The 17,609-nt window shown below is 35.0% G+C and overlaps 1 protein-coding gene across 7 annotated transcripts in view; it reads right to left on the bottom strand.

The window, feature by feature from the left end:
- The window catches only part of ROCK2 (Rho associated coiled-coil containing protein kinase 2), a 129,570-nt gene that overhangs the window by 3,676 nt on the left and 108,285 nt on the right, over nucleotides 1-17,609 (bottom strand). The window contains exons 24-35 of one of the 7 annotated variants that reach the window (XM_027556067.1): nucleotides 17,039-17,132; nucleotides 16,849-16,943; nucleotides 15,933-16,112; nucleotides 15,254-15,422; nucleotides 14,747-14,923; nucleotides 12,731-12,801; nucleotides 11,604-11,692; nucleotides 10,854-10,932; nucleotides 9,378-9,639; nucleotides 9,079-9,292; nucleotides 5,539-5,602; nucleotides 1,015-1,043 (exon numbers count right to left, since the gene is read on the bottom strand). In XM_027556067.1, coding sequence (XP_027411868.1) covers nucleotides 5,569-5,602; nucleotides 9,079-9,292; nucleotides 9,378-9,639; nucleotides 10,854-10,932; nucleotides 11,604-11,692; nucleotides 12,731-12,801; nucleotides 14,747-14,923; nucleotides 15,254-15,422; nucleotides 15,933-16,112; nucleotides 16,849-16,943; nucleotides 17,039-17,132 — 1,464 coding nt within the window. In that variant the 3' untranslated portion in view covers nucleotides 1,015-1,043; nucleotides 5,539-5,568. Of the gene's footprint in view, nucleotides 1-941; nucleotides 1,044-5,538; nucleotides 5,603-9,078; nucleotides 9,293-9,377; nucleotides 9,640-10,853; nucleotides 10,933-11,603; nucleotides 11,693-12,730; nucleotides 12,802-14,746; nucleotides 14,924-15,253; nucleotides 15,423-15,932; nucleotides 16,113-16,848; nucleotides 16,944-17,038; nucleotides 17,133-17,609 lie in introns of those variants that run through there. The other 6 variants (XM_027556064.1, XM_027556065.1, XM_027556066.1 and 3 more) reach the window with 6 other exon arrangements.

The raw sequence follows: 17,609 nt of genomic DNA, 5'->3' as shown, positions 1-17,609 counted from the left end.
TTTGAGGTTTAACTGTTAGCTTCCTTGTGTGGGTGAAAGAAGAGTGGACCAAAGGAGCAGGCTCTACTTGGCTGTTTCACCCTATGCCACATTTAAAAAATCTATGAAGTGGGAACAAACACACTGTTGTAGAAAATATATGTAAAAAATACTCTGTAAATCCTGGTTATAAACAGATCCAAATAATTTGTGATTTAAGTATGTACTTTGCAACATGTTACTTAGGTTAAGATAGACATTATTTCTTTTACATTCATTCTATATAAAAGGTTTAACTCATGAGGTTCAGTTTTCATTCAAATTTCTGTTAGCCTCTATTAACCAAATGACATTTTCTAAAAACATAAGATGCTTTCACAGCATACCATTAGCATTCTTCAAAAGTAACATTAAATTTTCAAAAAGTAAACATTTCACATCACACAAAAAAAGCAAAATCAGAAACAGCCAGTTCACAGCATTTATCAAAGTTTTTATGGTTTCAATTCTTGCAAGTTAGAAAAAGGGAAAGAGAGGGCAAGAAGAGAGGGATGGAGGGAGAAGGAATCCCATGCTATGTTCACAAACTAATACAGCTGTAAGAACTTGAAAACACTGTAAATTTTACTTGTCTGCATATGACTTATTTGGAATGAACAGAAAGTATCAGAATTAGCTCCATTTGTTATTTCTACATGTTTCATTCCTAAGATAAAAAATTATAATTCCAACTGTATTGAAAATATATAGCCAATAAGGAATCTGAACATAGCATTTTGCTTTCATACTTAACATAGAAATTTCAGTTAGAAACTTGTCTGAAGACTATTTTTCAAATATATACTATCCAAAACAACTCAATAAAATTTCAAACTGGTAAAAAAAGAATGAAAACCCAAAGTGCAAACCACATGCACTACTTGGAAAAACTAAAACAACTCATTTCTCATTTTTTGATTTACCCCATTTAACTTCTTCAGAAATCAAAAACATCGTCATCCTCATCACCACCATCAACATCATCAAATGACCAATCCCAGTCTTTAAATGCCAAATCAAGCAATCTGCAATAGGAGGTTTGCAAGTTTATACTCTAACACTCTTTAGAAACAACAACTTAATATCCTATGATCGAAAAATCACACGTTACGCTGTAAACATTTTAACTCTCCCTTCACTGATAACAACATGATTAAAATTGAGATGGAAGCACTCAGAGAAGTCTTTCTCTTTATATGCAAATACACATAATGATGTTGACCAGGTATACCTTCCAAACCATCACAGAACAGAGGACACAGATAATATTCAGGAGTAAGACACAATCTTCTTTCCACTGGGCCGACATAAAAATGTAGCCACCCTGATGCCCCATTTAAGAATTATGAAAGCTCAACATGTGTCAATGTTCCCTTCACAGAAGTGCCCGGATTGTCAGCTCACATTTTCCCAGAGTTGTACCATAAACCCTAGTATGAAAGACGATTAATTCTAAGAATGTAGCTTTCTCAATTCCTGCAGGACCCTACTTGTTCAATGGGTCACCAAAGGTTAAGCCTTCCATAAAACTACAGATAAGGGAAAAATCAAAGGTAGATAAGAAGCATTAGCAACTTATCTTGGCCAAATAAATTAAGACTTAGAACTGGGGTATCTTTCCTTTCCAATTCAATGCAATCACCTAATATTGCAATCATTTTTACTTTTAAAAACATAAGTTAACTGTGACACCCATGAATACATTTGTGCCAAGGAACTCACCTGGTCCCCAAAACTCATCTATGGTTACTATGCAATTGGTTCTTAAACTTTAGTGTATATGATTTACCCAATGCTATGTATAATGTACATTTCCAGGCTTCATCTCAAGAGATTCTGTTATAATTAAATTGGGGTAAGGTGGGTGGGAAGTATTTGCATTTTTAAGATGAATTTTGAGATGAATTCTGATACAGCTGGTTGACTTTGAGAATCACTGACAGGGTAGGTTGATGGATGATTATTACCCTAATTTAAAAGTAAACAAATCAACTAAAATTACTCTGCTTCAATATGCACTAAATACAAAATATAAGTACACAAACTCAGATATAATTATTTATTCCCTTAAAACATAGCACAGCCAAGTACATACTCATTTATTTAGCCTTACATGTATAGCTACGGTTTCAACTCTACTACTTGGAGACTGAGATCAGTTCTTCCTATGTATCCAAGTCCCTGTTTTAGCATACTTTTATGAAAAATATGCATCTCATATCCTTCCAAAACCTCTGAAGAATGTGTGAAGTGTGTGCCCAGGTCACAATCTTCAGATTTTAAAAGTCTCATCACTAGGCTATCAGTGTAATGCATGATGAGTGAAAGCAAAAGTTGCTCACTCGTGTTTGACTGTTTGCGACCCATGGACTACACAGTACATGGAATTCTCCAGGTCAGAATACTAGAGTGGGTAGCCTTTCCCTTCTCCAGGGTATATTCCCAACCCAGGGATCGAACCCAGGTCTCCAGCATTGCAGGCAGATTCTTTCCAGCTGAGCCACCAGGGAGGCCCAGGGAACGCATGATGAGACTTCCCTTAAAACCTCTGCCTCAATCGCTCCCAGTCAGTCATCTTATTCTTGTCATATCAACTTAAAAAAAATCTGTCTTTAACTTGATTTCTTCTCTCCATTTTTACTGTCAGTATTTTAGTTCAGGATCTCATTAAGTCAAAACATACTAATAATCTCTTGTTGAAAGCCTCCTATTAGAACAAAATCAAGACTCCTCTAGCATAGTGATGAACTCAGTCCTTTTCAATCTGGCCCAGAGCTTTCTCTCCAGTGTTACCTTCTTCCCCTTCCTATTCTGACCCTCTCCCCACCGTAACCCCATACAACGGTGCAAACACACATATAACCCTGACAACCAGTGCCTCTGCATATAATATTTTGCCTAAAACTTTCTTTTCTCTTACTTCTTTGCCTGGCAAATTACTAGTCCTCCATCTTTGACACTTTTCTTGATGGTTTAATGGCAGAATTCTCCACGATTTCCTTTGTTCTCCCAAAACTCTTGTTCATACCTCCATAATAAACAACATGTTAAATGATCAATGGCTATACACTTTAGGCCTATGAAACTTATCACCAAAGACTGCTGCAGAGGAGGTGCACTGAGTTTTGAGTTCTACTGGCAGCATATAAGTGGGTCCATTTCTTTACATCTTACCAAGTTTCTTAATCTTTATCATTTTGGCAGGTGAGAACAGTTTTACAATATAGTTTTAATTTCTTTGCTTAATAATCAGGTTGATAACTTCTTCATACTTATGGTAATACCTATATGTTCCTAATTTTTACATTGGGAAAAGTCAATCTCCTTTTGACTTATATAAGAACTCCATGCATAAACACACTAACCCATCTTTCTCATGTGTGTTGTAAAATGTGTGGCATTTTTAAAATCTACAAGTCTTTAATTTTTGGTTAGTCAATCTTCTACTTTCTTTGCTTTTATTCTTAGGAAGTTCCTTTTGAATCCAAGATCAGATACATATTCCCTTATTTTCTTCTATTTCATTTATGAATTTAATTTTGATACATCAAGTTGTATATAACTTTATTATCTTTTCCAACTAGTCTAATAATGTTCTAATATTTAAAACTGGAAAAGAATAAAGATGAAATAATGATAAAATATTAGCTTCCACTACCCTTAAGTTTTAACTGTACTGGTAATGCTTTATTTTCTAAAACAAGTATTTGTTGTATTTCTGCTTTATATTTTTCTGCATGGCTTAAAAAAAAATCTTTATAGAAAATTGAAGAGAAAAGCCCTCAGCAGGGACCAACATTTTGTGTCTTGCACTGGAACAAATGAGGATCTCTCCAAACTGTCTTCATCAAAAGTGAGCATTTTAGTCACCCATTTCTTACTTTTCTAGCATAGTATTTTAATTCAAATTAAAGAAAAATAACTTTCTTCTAGAATAGCATTCTACACATTATGTTTTATAGACTGCCAATTAATTCAAGTCTCCTTGAATCACCATGAGGCAGAGAAGTGTGAAACAGCCGAACACACAGGATCTGGAACTAGCTTATCTGGATCTAAACTCATGGCCCTGGTGCTCGTGAGCTGTGTGACACTGGGCACACAACATTTCGGTGTCTTAGTCTCCTCATCTGTAAAACAGAACCACTAAATCCCAGGGTGGTTATGAGGATGAATAAGTTAGTACAGTTAAAGTTCTCAGAAGAGAGCCTGGCATAATATAATATGCTCTCAGAAATGTTATTATAAATAATAATAGTAGCTAACACACATTACTTCAAGCACTTCAGAACTACAGAAAAAGGGAAGCGCTGCAAAGAGATGTAAAAGGAGACTCAGAACAAGAACATGACAGAAGCCAAAGGAAAAAAATGCAATGATGCAGTTGTTAACAAAGGTAAACTTAAAAAAAAAAAAGACTAGATGAATATTTATGGGTGCTATGTTTTAGTGTGTTTAGGAATGTACATATGTGATGATGTCTAATGAAGCCAAACATTTGTTTTAAGAAAGATACCATGTGAATTAACTGGTTCAACTAAAGCTAGACTCCAGGAGTTGGTGATGGACAGGGAGGCCTGGCGTACTGCAGTTCATGGGTCGCAAAGGGTCAGACATGGCTGAGCGACTGAACTGAACTGAAAGCTAGACTGCTAATATTAAATGAGCACAAATGAAGAGCTACATATTAAATCACTGTTAATACAAACCAGATATTCTGTTCCTACATTTTCTTGGATAGTGCTTTAAAGCTCTACCCATTTGTCTATAAGAATACGTTATAAATTAGCAGGTATTAAAGATCATCTGGTCCAAGGCTTGACTCCCCTCTCGAGCCATGCTACTCGACATCACACTGCATACACAGGACAGACGGAAGAGCACTGTTCCCTCCCAGTTCTGCCAGCCAGTCATCTAAACCAGGCGCACACCTGTGGTGACAGGGCACTCGCCATGCTAGAGCAAGCCCATTCTTTCAATTTTGCATATCTGATTGCTTGATAGCTTTCCCTGCTAATTTAGAATGTGCCTCTCTGCTTGGTTCTTCCAAGGAAAAATCCTTTAAGTCTTTACTGTTATTTACGATCTCCCATCCTTTCAGATCACCTCCTCAGAAGACTTACAGTTCATCCACTTGCTACATGTGTAACACCATCAAATGGCCCACTACTCCCTCAGTGATTCCCTTCTGTATACCCTCCAATTTGTGTATGCCACTCCTAAAATGTAACACCCAAAATGGAATGCAAAATGCAGGGTTATTCACATAAGGACAGACACAGATACAATTTTATGAATTAATGAAGCAATGGAGGCAAAGGTGTTAAAAGCAATGGAAATAATGTTGCAGAGGCATAATAAAATGCAACATTATAAATTTGCCCATCTTTTCATTTAGAATTTCAAAGAGCATATTAGATTTTAAAATGTCAAAAAAAATCCCTATATATTTTACAGCCAGTTTTGGTATTAGTTTTATCTACATGCATAGTTGTGAAAATAGAAATCCCTATTACTTACTGTTGCTATGCAAAATGTATTTTTAAAAAATCAATGAAGAATGATTCGAAGGGCAGGGCCAGAACTAAAAAAAAGTAACAAAAATTAAAGTAAATGTGCTTTCAAATGAACTGTAATGCTGAAGTGGGGGAGGCAAGAAAATTATCAGTCGGTGAACATGAAAATTTATGTAACTGAAACATGTTTCACTCAGTCTGAAAACTGCTTCATAAACTGTGTTATCATATGTAGTGAAATCATTAACTTCTGAAATAGCACAAAAGAATAAAATATACTAAAAAAACTTGAGTTCTTATAGTCCTGAATCTAACCAAATTATCTGCCTTCCTAGAGTCTGGAAAAAAAAAAAAGCACCTATTCTACTCCACGAGTATTTTGAAGATCAAATGATAGAATACATAGGAAGTTAAAAGAGAGAATAGGATATGGAAGCATGTTGGAAGCATAAAGCACTATATATTGTAAGATATTAAAATAGCTTGGTATTTATGCATTAATGGTTCTACAATATTAATAATAGAAATTTAATTTTTAGATGTTTTACACTAGGTACATGGAATGATCTTCAGTGTCTCTGAATTCTCTGAGTTTATTCAGGTCAATTACTATCATATAATCACTAATTCTACAATATTTAGCTTTACCATACCATATCTCTTTTCTCACATATAAACAGCTGTGAAAAGAAGAGAAGCGAAAACCAAAGGAGAAAAGGAAAGATATACCCATTTGAATGCAGAGTTCCAAAGAACAGCAAGGAGAGATAAGAAAGCCTTCCTCAGGGATCAAAACAAAGAAATACAGGAAAACAACAGAATAGGAAAGACTAGAGATCTCTTCAAGAAAATTAGAGATACCAAGGGAACATTTCATGCAAAGATGGGCTCAATAAAGGACAGAAATGGTAGGGACCTAATAGAAGCAAAAGATATTAAGAAGAGGTGGCAAGAATACACAGAAGAACTATGCAAAAAAGTTCTTCAAGACCCAGATAATCATGATGGTGTGATCACTCAACTAGAGCCAGACATCCTGGAATGTGAAGTCAAGTGGGCCTTAGGAAGTATCACTACAAACAAAGCTAGTGGAGGTGATGGAATTCCAGCTGAGCTATTTCAAATCCTAAAAGATGATGCTGTGAAAGTGCTGCACTCAATATGCCAGCAAATTTGGAAAACTCAGCAGTGGCCTCAGGACTAGAAAAGGTCAGTTTTCATTCCAATCCCAAAGAAAGGCAATGCCAAAGAATGCTCAAACTACCGCACAATTGCACTCATCTCACACACTAGCAAAGTAATGCTCAAAATTCTCCAAGCCGTGCTTCAACAGTACGTGAGCCGTGAACTTCTAGATGTTCAAGCTGGATTTAGAAAAAGCAGAGGAACCAGAGATCAAATTGCCAACATCTGCTACATCATCAAAAAAGCTAGAGAGTTCCAGAAAAACATCTATTTCTGCTTTATTGACTGTGCCAAAGCCTTTGACTGTGTGGATCACAGTAAACTGTGGAAAATTCTGAAAGAGATGGGAATACCAGACCACCTGACCTGCCTCTTGAGAAACCTGTATGTAGGTCAGGAAGCAAAAGTTAGAACGGACATGGAACAACAGACTGGTTCCAAATAGGAAAAGGAGTACGTCAAGGCTGTATATTGTCACCCTGCTTATTTAACTTCTATGCAGAGTACATCATGAGAAATACTGGGCTGGAGGAAGCACAAGCTGGAATCAAGACTGCCGGGAGAAATATCAATAACTTCAGATATGTAGATGACACTACCCTTATGGCAGAAAGTGAAGAACAATTAAAGAGCCTCTTGATGAAAGTGAAAGAGAGTGAAAAGTTGGCTTAAAGCTCAACATTCAGAAAAGGAAGATCATGGCATCCGGTCCCATTACTTCATGGCAAATAGATGGGGAAACAGTGTCAGACTTTATTTGTGAGGGCTCCAAAATCACTGCAGATGGTGATTGCAGCCATAAAATTAAAAGACGCTTACTCCTTGTAAGGAAAGTTATGACCAACCTAGACAGCACAGGAAAAAGCAGAGACATTACTTTGGCAACAAAGGTCCATCTAGTCAAGGCTATGGTTTTTCCAGTGGTCAGGTATGGATGTGAGAGTTGGACTATAAGAAAAGCTGAGCGCAGAAGAATTGATGCTTTTGAACTGTGGTGCTGGAGAAGACTCTTGAGAGTCCCTTGGACTGCCAGGAGATCCAAACAGTCCCTCCTAAAGGAAATCAGTCCTGGGTTTTCACTGGAAGGACTGATGTTGAAGCTGAAACTCCAATATTTTGGCCATCTGATGCAAAGAGCTGACTCATTTGAAAAGACTCTGATGCTGGGAGGGATTGGGGGCAGGAGGAGAAGGGGACGACAGAGGATGAAATGGTTAGATGGCATCACTGACTCAATGGACATTAGTTTGGGTAAACTCTGGGAGTTTGTGATGGACAGAGAGGGCTGGTGTGCTGTGGTTCATGGGGTCGCAAAGAGATGGACACGACTGAGCGACTGAACTGACTGATACCTCACACAAAAATTCAACCTTTTCACTGAAATGAAACACCAATCTACCTTTTCCATTCTAAATTATTTCCTTCAAGAAATAATTCAAGAAAAGTTCAAGATTTTAGCTTCAAGAAAAGTTTCATGTATGACGTTTGGCTAGAATGAAAATATTTCTGATATTACAGCCAATGCACATCACTATTCAAATATAGAAGGTTCTGTGTTTAAAAGGAAACTGGAATCAGATACATGATTTAAGTGTGTACTTTATCCTTCAGCTAACCAAATCGTCATGTTCATTTCAATGAAGAGCAGTATTTATTTATAAATACTGTATTAGCTAGTAATCAAGAAATGATTTTGTGTCAAAAATTACTATAATGTAGTGAAATTACTATAATGTAGCTAATGAAAATGGCTCCATCAAAATGCTTTTGTGCAATAATCATCTCTAACCTTACTCCATATTCCCAACTTCACCCCAACTACAAGAAATGCCCACTATATTCATTAGTTCCTATTTGCATTTTAAAAGCTGATCTATATTACTTATTTTATCTGAATACTTGAATTAAGATTTCAGTCCTACCCCCTAAGTCATCTAATATAAAGGAGGTTAAAGAGGTTTGCAATAATAAAAACAGAATGTGTATACACGACACTTAAAGGTCTAGGTGTGCATCTTGTCTGGTAAAGCAACAGATTAAGTCAGTGTGTTTATAAAATCATAAAATATTATGACTATATACATACACATGACAAAATTGAGCCTTTTACGTATTTTTGGTTGAATGTAATATATGTTTGTGATTTAGTAAGTAAATTTATTATATCCAGCTGAACCAATGAATGAAATAGTTTTGAAACAGTTTGAATAGCAATGAAATAGTTTCAAACTTTTGGTATTCCACACATCGTGAAAATACCAAGCAAAGAAAAACTGTAATTAGTAAAGTTTGTAATTTGAGCACAAATAGTAAAATATTTTTTTAACGCTTTAATTTTTGCCACATTTTAATTTATTACCTTGGTTTGTTTGGAGCAAGTTGTCGACTTGGCCGTCGAATAGACTGGTTTTGTTGTATTTTCATTGACGTTCTAGGAGATGACCGTGCAAAAGGGTCTGGAGCTGGAGGCTTTTTAGGTATTTTTTTCACTAACCGACTAACCCACTTTTGCTGCTCTTCTGTAGAATTTGCCAATAACAATAGATTCTTTGCCGATGAAATATCATAATACACTATAAAGAAATATATGAGAAAATTTAATGTTTCAAATGATCTGAACATAAGTAATATTAATTGAGCAAGTGATTTATTATTTACCTTTGCAAGGCGCTATAATTTCCTCCTTTTTGTCCATGTGATCTTTATGACATTTAATATGACAGCGACGGCACTCTAAAGCAGGAGGGGGTTTAAACATGTGCCACAATGGCTTCATACATGCCTCACAGTTGGTTGGGAAATGATACAGAGTAGGAATAAATTCATGTCCCTTGTGGCAAATATAATTTGATTTTTCTCCCACTGGCTCCACTGGAAATTCTTGTTCCTTCTTACTTTCTCCTTCGTTGGCATACAGAATCTACAAACACCATAAAGAAAAATGAGTATCTTCAAACGTTAGCTATTTTAATGTAGTAATAATCCTTATAGTATAAATAAAATTAGTCTAAACTATTCAATGAGACAAAAATGCATTAGTTGTTCAAGTGGTGGTAGGTTGTAATTAAGAGCTCAGATGAGTAAAGTCACTAGCCAGTCACTGTGGTTCACATCTCGAAAGAATCAATCCTGTTCAAATGACGCCTCCTTATTTTCTCCATGTTATCTTCCTATGTTTCAGCACATTTTTCACAATAGGCTAGCCAAAGATAAATCTTCACTTGACTAGTGTTAGAAAGCTTTTCTTGGGAGGGAATTTTCAAAACAATCACCTGAAGAGATGAACTGTGGCTCTATAATTCTCAAAAACAGACCACTCAGTGATAACTGCAAATACAGTTTTAATTGAAAAGATTTGTATTTGGAGAATTGAGGAAAAAAGGAAAAGAGGAAAGGATGTATAAGATATTCCAAACAAACTTGCTAAGTACCCAGAAAATAAGCTGCCAGCTTCCCTACAGTACACCAAGCACTACAGCTTTTACCAGAAGGGATTCATGGTTGGTGTGACTATTTAAAAATGGAAGAAATAAAGGGAAGAATTTGGCTTCACCTTAAATTGGAAGTAAAAGGGTTCTTGGGTGCATAATTTAACTTCACAAGCAACTTTTTTAACTTTCTAGAGCACTGAGCATAAAACCAAAATAGAACATTCATGCTCAAAAAATGCTGTAACCCACAGGGATCCCAAAGCCGGTACTCTGTGACGACTGAGAGGGGTGGGATGGGGAGCGAGGTTCAAGAGGGAGGGGACGTATGTATACCTATGGCTGATTAATGTTGATTATGGCAGAAATCATCACAATACTATAAATAATTATCCTCCAATTAAAAATAAAAATTTAAAACAAAGTCATAACCTTGAACAAAAGGATAAAGGCTAGAAACATGATATAAATACACTACAGACTACAGACTTCAACAAGTAAGATGGAGAGAAGAATTTAAGATGTATCCGACAGGATAAGCATGAAAGTCACAAATGAACAAACCACCTTTAAATGGGACAAAAAGTGAAGAAAGATAATCTGAAAAAGCCCCAAGAATAAAGAAATTCGTTATGTCATGTCATGCTGAAAATGTATAAAGGTGAAAAGAACAAAACAAAATAAATCACAAAATAAAACCATTTACCTGGAATATCCTTGGAATTTCTTTAGCATCTGCTCTATATACATCTGTCTGTGTAACTGGTCGGACATGAAATAACTTGCTATAAAAGATTTTTAATAAAAGAGTAAAGTATTACCAAAGGATCAGATTATATCAGTTTTCTTATACTCATGTCAGAAATTAAAACTGACTACTCTGACTCTGGGAAATGGCAAAGGACAGGGAAGCCTGGTATGCTGAAGCTCATGGGGTTGCAGAGTTGGACACGACTGAGCAACTGAACAACTCTGACTCTTATTAGAATGTTAGAGCTCTATAAATTCAATCACTCCTTGAGATTTTGAGAAATTTTCAGTAAGTCAGAAATTTTCTAATTAGTTTCAGAAAACAACATATTGAAAACTCATGAAATAGAGACATTTTAGCCAACTTTATATGCCAAACTTTCATCTGTATGAAACAAATATAAGAAAATCTAACAACAGTATAGTAGCATTTACTATATGAGTATATACATGTACTATATGACTAATAAATTACACTAACTTGACAAAAGGTCACACTACTTTCTTAAACTTTAAAAGATAAAGTTACAAAATATTCTCATGGTTGGATGGCATCACCGACTCAACGGACATGAGCGTAAGCCAACTCCGGGAGATGGTAAAGGACAGGGAAGCCTAGCGCGCTGCAGTCCATGGGGGTCGCAAAAAGTCAGACACGACTTAGCGACTGAACAACAATAACAAATATTCTAATAAAAATACTTACTCTATATCTAAAACCATGTAAGGATTAGATTGTTCTTTATCTTGTTCACTGTCATAGAAAAGGATCTTCTTACTGCTTACAATCACATACTGTTAAAAAGGAGGAAAGTAATTAAACAATGATTAAGTTAATATATATCTTGTTTTTCTTTGAAAATAAATTCTACATTAGCAATAAAAATCATATAAAATATATGTTAAATACCTAAAAAGCTATCAATGTATCCTTTAAACAAGTCTTCCTTAAAATAAGAACAGATCTGTTAGTATACATTTTAAGTAAGCAAAATGCAGGGGTGGGGGCTGGGGACAAATTCAACTAATTTTGGGGCTGATTTAGCTCTAAGATCCAAAAGCGTAAGCAACTTTATTGCTATGGTTTGAATGGTTATATTCTCCCAAAGTCATATGTTAATGAATTTACATCATTACCTAATGTAATGATATTAGGAAGTGGGGTCTTGGGAAGGTGATTAGGCCATGACACTAGAGACCTCATTAAGGGGATTAGTGCCCTTATAAAGGGGATTCCAGAGAAATTCCCACCGCTTACACCATGAGGATAGAGCAAGAAGTCTGCAGCCTGGAAAAAGACCTTTACCAGAACCCAATCATGCTGGCTGATTCCTTATCTTGGACTTCCAGCCTCCAGAACCATGAGAAATAAATCTCTGTTGTTCATAAGCTACTCTGTCTGTGGTATTTTGTTACAGCAGCCATAAAGCTAAGACACTTCTCGAATATGAACATAATATCAATAATCATAGTAACAGAAGAAAAGAAATATCTGGGACTTTCTGTCATATCTAGAGTTGTCTTCCTGGAAACAGCAAAGGCACCAAAGTCAATACAGCCTTCTATTTTCCTAACACCAAAATCTGTTTTATTATTAACAACATGTTAACGATGAAAAGTTTCTTTTTTTAAAACAAAGATATATAAAATTAATTATTCCAAATCACAAAGTACAAACAAGTTTTACGTGTCTAAAAGTTCTGGTTATCTATATCTTACAATGACAAAAGTGAAATGGCTACAGCTAAACCAAAAGTAAAACAGAAGACCCTGATTCAAAAGTATTCAAGGTATTGATTCAAAATCAAGTATTGATTCAAAAGTATCAATTACCTTTTTAACCCATCCAAATTTCTTAGTGTTGTTTCGCACAGGCAATGAAAGCCATCCTTCTAGTCTTGATTCTATAAGCACAACATATGAATATAAGTACAACAAATCTCTTAAGAAAATGAGGAACTTAAAAAATTTAATATAAGTCACAAGCAAATATGCCCTTCAGAATTTATACATATAATCATCTAACATATAACATATAATAATCATCTAACATATAATAATAATGTAGGATCAGTATAAGCAAGTTATACAATGCAAAACGAAATCCAGGTTATATCACATTGGAAATATATATCCTGTAGTTTATAATGTCAAATGCCCCATTAATTAAATTCATGCATTTGCAAAGTTCCGCAGAAAAGTTGCAAAAATGAAAACCAGCTGTCTATTCTCATTGGTACAACTGTATCAGAATCCTCTATCTTTCCTTTGGAAGAAGGCCTAACTACAGATATAGTACACAACTTTGAAGACAAAATATTTTCTGTGAGTAATTAAATGTTCAGAGAAAATGGACTGTTAGAATGGTTTTAGAGAAAATGGACTGTTAGAATGGTTTTAAATAAAATGAAGTAAAACTGTGTAAATTATAGATCAAATCTAGCTAATAAGTAGCAGTAAGCCAAAAGATTCCTAAATTCTAAAATAGTAAAATCAGTAAAATTCTAGTTCAGCCAAGAAAACTCTGCATCCTTAGAATCTGTTCTAATGGTATCTGATCAGTTTATTTTAGTGAAATAATTACATGAAGTAAGCTTTTTTGGAGGTTATCTAATAATAAAAGTAGCTGTCACCTACTTTGTGTCTGAACTGTGCTAGACACCTTACATAAATTTTCTTCAACTCTCAGAACAATCCCACAGAAAGTCACACAGGACACATCTCTGATCCAGTGCTTATACTCGCTCCCTCTCTCTCTCACATTAATAACCTTCCAGACCCCATGAACAGAAATGATGTCATTAAAAACAGCTATATACTCGAATGTCTGGACATGGCCCTACGACAATTTAAGGGATTAATCAGATGATCTCTAACAAGATGGGTAAGACTGAAGTAATTTTATTGCTAAGATCTGAAACAACTTCAATATAATCACTTATAATTTATACTGATATATACCTGGAAAATGTGATGACAATGTAAATAAATATAGCAAATTTACTTTGAATTCAACTAATAGATTAAATTTGATTTTACATCTAACTGTTTATGCACTAATACCCTGTGGTGTTTAAACATTTTTTGTACTTACACTAACTTTGTATTAAACATAACAATTTTTGGGGTTTTCCAACTGGTTTCTTCATTTAAACTATAATTAGTTTCAGGACAAGGATCAGGTCAAATTGTCTTATACTTTTTTTAAGGCCACATACAATGTTGGCTGGTCTTCCTGGTGGCTCAGAAGGTAAACAATCTCCCTGCAATGCAGGAGAGATTTGATCGCTCGGTGGGGAAGATCCCTTGGAGAAGGGAAGGGCAATTCACTCCAGTATTCTTGCCTGGGGAATCCCATGAACAGAGCCTGGAGGGCTACAGTACATGGGGTCAAAAAGCATCTGATGCAACTGAGCGATTAACACATCACTTTCACAGTGTGGACTAAGTAAGCACTCAAGGGAAACCTAAATATACCCTCTAAAACGGTCTACACATGCTTTTTCTGTACCATCATTCTTGATACGAAACTTCAGAAAGAATTTCTTCTTGGTTAAAAATGGAAAAACAGACAGTGAAACCATATGTTCTTAAACGATATAAAGCACTACTCCATTTCTTATAAGCTGACAAAATAAATTCTATCAGTTGTATCAGCAATGCAATGTGAAATTCCTTAAAAAACAAAATCTTTGTTCATGCAGCAGTTTCTTTTTAACTGAGACTTGTTAATGGAGCAACTTGTTAGAGTTAGTGAGTATTAGTTATTATTACAAAAATTTTCAAAAGAACTAAAATTATGGGTAGTGGGAAAAAAACCCCAGAGATCAAAGATTTTCAGGATGTCACCTGTACCATTAGGTTCCGATGAAATAGGTAAGTAAGGAACAGATTCTTCTTCTGAGTCAGAATCAGAGTCAAGAAGCATATGAGAACTGGAAGGCTTAGTGGCAATATTGAGAGAAGTGGAGGAACGTTGGTAGGTGAATGACATGGATTCCATAGTGTGTGACTGAGTGATATGAACTAAACACCCAACATAAAAGGAAGTAAGAATGCAGAAAGAAGAAAAAATAAAAATGAAAGCTTAAAAGGAGAGCTATGAATAATATACAGTTAATTTAAATAACTAAATATGCGAAATTTACACTTGCATTTTATAATAAAAAGTTTTGTGGGAAATCAATAAATAAAATAATTTAAACTGTCATCTGAACCCCTACTCTAAGGAGTAGGTGTTCCCTTAAAGAAATAACAAATATTTTTCCTCAAGAGCAAAGTCAGTTACAGGACTTAAAACCATCAACTGATTTATATTTAGACAAAAGAAAAAGTAAGGGCTGAACGAATCTATACCTGGAAACCCGTCATCAGCTTCAGTATCCCCTGGTCCACTGCCTATACTGGAACTATCCAAACCAATGTGCAAGGCCTGGAGCTGGGAGCGCAGCTGCTCAATGTCACTGTCCTTACTGTCCAGTGTCATCTGTAGTTCAATTCGAATCTGACTCTCTTCAGCTATTTGCTACAAGAAATTGAATTACATTAAACTAACTGAATGTCATACATCTTATAATTTTGCTTCCTAGTTCAGTAAAATGGCAGTCTCTCCTTATCCAAGGTTTCACTTTCTGTGTTTTCAATTATCCAAGGTCAACTGCAGTCTGAAAATATTAAATGGAAAATTTCAGAAATAAGCAGTCTCTAAGTTTTGAATCATGTGCTGTTCTAAGAAGTATGATGAACTCTCACATTGCTTGGTTCTACTTGCCCAGGATATTAATCATCCCTTTGTCCAGTTTATTCACACTGTATATGCTACCCACTCCTTACAATACAGGAAAATATACAGTAGGTATAGAGTTCAGTAGTATCTGTGGCTTCAGGCATTCACTGGGGATCCTGGAACATAGTCCTCTTGCATAAGGGGAGACTACTATAATTATTAATAGAAATGTTCCATAACCTATAAAATATATGCAGACATGAAAATAATTCTACTTCTTAAAAAGAAGTCTTCAAAAAGTATTCTTACAGCCTGCATTTCATTCAGTTCTTTCTGATACTTGATCATCTGCTGGGTCAGTTTTTCGCGTTCAGATTTAAGTTCCATATGTAGCTTTCTATTCTCCTTTTCTTTTCTCCGCACATCTGTGTCATTACCACGCTTAACAGGTTCCTTTCGATTCATGATCTCAGCCAACTTATTCACAGCCTTAAAAACATAAAAATAAGAATGTAAATAAGTAAATTATGTTGATGATTTCTTGGTAACTCACCAATAGCACATTACAAAATCTTCCCTACACACAGGGCCACAAAGAAACACCTTTATACTAAAAAAAATACACTTTCATCATTATTCATCATCTTTTCCCAACCAACACTCTCATGTTTTCTGAGAACTACAATTTTAAATGTTTATAGGTTCACTCTAATGTCATTTTCTACCACTTGGGAGGCAGATCTTCTTTTATTCTAGAAGAGACTTTTGCATTGGCATCACACTGATAAAATACATGTCCAACCACAGAGCAGAGTGTCTTGGACCCACCAGGACTCATGCTGTATATACAATCTGAGAGCTGAGAAAAGGGTAGTTAAGAATCACGATGCCTTTTCAGAGTGACACTTTTTTAGGCTGTCAGGAAATGGTCCTTCTCTACCATTTCTTAAAAGCAGAAAAATTTATCAGATTACAGTAAAAAAATTAGGAGGGATTATGATTCCATATGGAAAAATTAAGAGAAACTTAATAAACACTGAACACAACAATGTTACTCAAATCTAGTTTCTCTCAATGTGGTAAAAAACTGGATAATTCTGACTGTTCACAAATACTGGTACCATCAATGACTGCTACAGCCAATCTGTAATGTTAGAAGTAAAATGAAAGAAAGATAAACTAAGAAAAATTTCAAAATCATATTTAGAGCTTATTATATACACACTTGAGTTTTGAGTGTCCTCTCTGTTAACAGCTGCTTCTCAAATTGTGCTTTAATAGCTGCTGCACTTATTTCTTCATCTTTCAACCTTGATAGTTCTAAAACAGAAAAATGTAAAAATTATATTAATAGTTTAGCAACTGGTAACCATTAGGCATACTGAAAATAAACTTTATTCTTTGTTAATACATACGCTCTTGGGCTTCCTTCAGTTTGTTATTTAATTCTTCTTTCTCATTTGCAAGATTGGCAACATCACTAGTTAGTGTCCTATTAGTTTCTTCAAGCTAAGAAATGAAAATTGAAAAAAAATTTATATCTTAATTTATAAAATTTTAAGTTATAAAGCAGTAATTCAAAATGAAAATATCCTAGAATGTTGCTAAAACTCTTGTTTTTCTAAATACATCTATCTCTACAGTTCTTGCCTTTGTCCTACCTTACCAAACTTCAAAATTGATGAAAATTTACGAAACGTAACACACTTCATATGTACCCAGGAAGCCAAAAATTTGCCCCCTTTCAAAAATCTTTAGTAGTATTTAAAATGGAAGTAACATTTAGTAAAGTAAAAAAAAAAAGCAAATGCTATAACAAAGCTCTGCATTCCAGCATGCAGAATAAATAAAATTTAAAACTTATAAAACATTGTTTTAAAACAGAAAATACAATTTTACTAAAGAAGTTGACATTCTTTGGTATTCTTGCCAAAGCCTATTCTTCTTCCTTCCTGAAGGAAATTTTATCATGAATTATGTGTTCAT

The sequence above is a fragment of the Bos indicus x Bos taurus genome, chromosome 11 (genome assembly GCF_003369695.1).
Source record: "Bos indicus x Bos taurus breed Angus x Brahman F1 hybrid chromosome 11, Bos_hybrid_MaternalHap_v2.0, whole genome shotgun sequence".
Taxonomy (NCBI): domain Eukaryota; kingdom Metazoa; phylum Chordata; class Mammalia; order Artiodactyla; family Bovidae; genus Bos; species Bos indicus x Bos taurus.
This window is presented reverse-complemented; position numbering and strand designations above follow the sequence as displayed.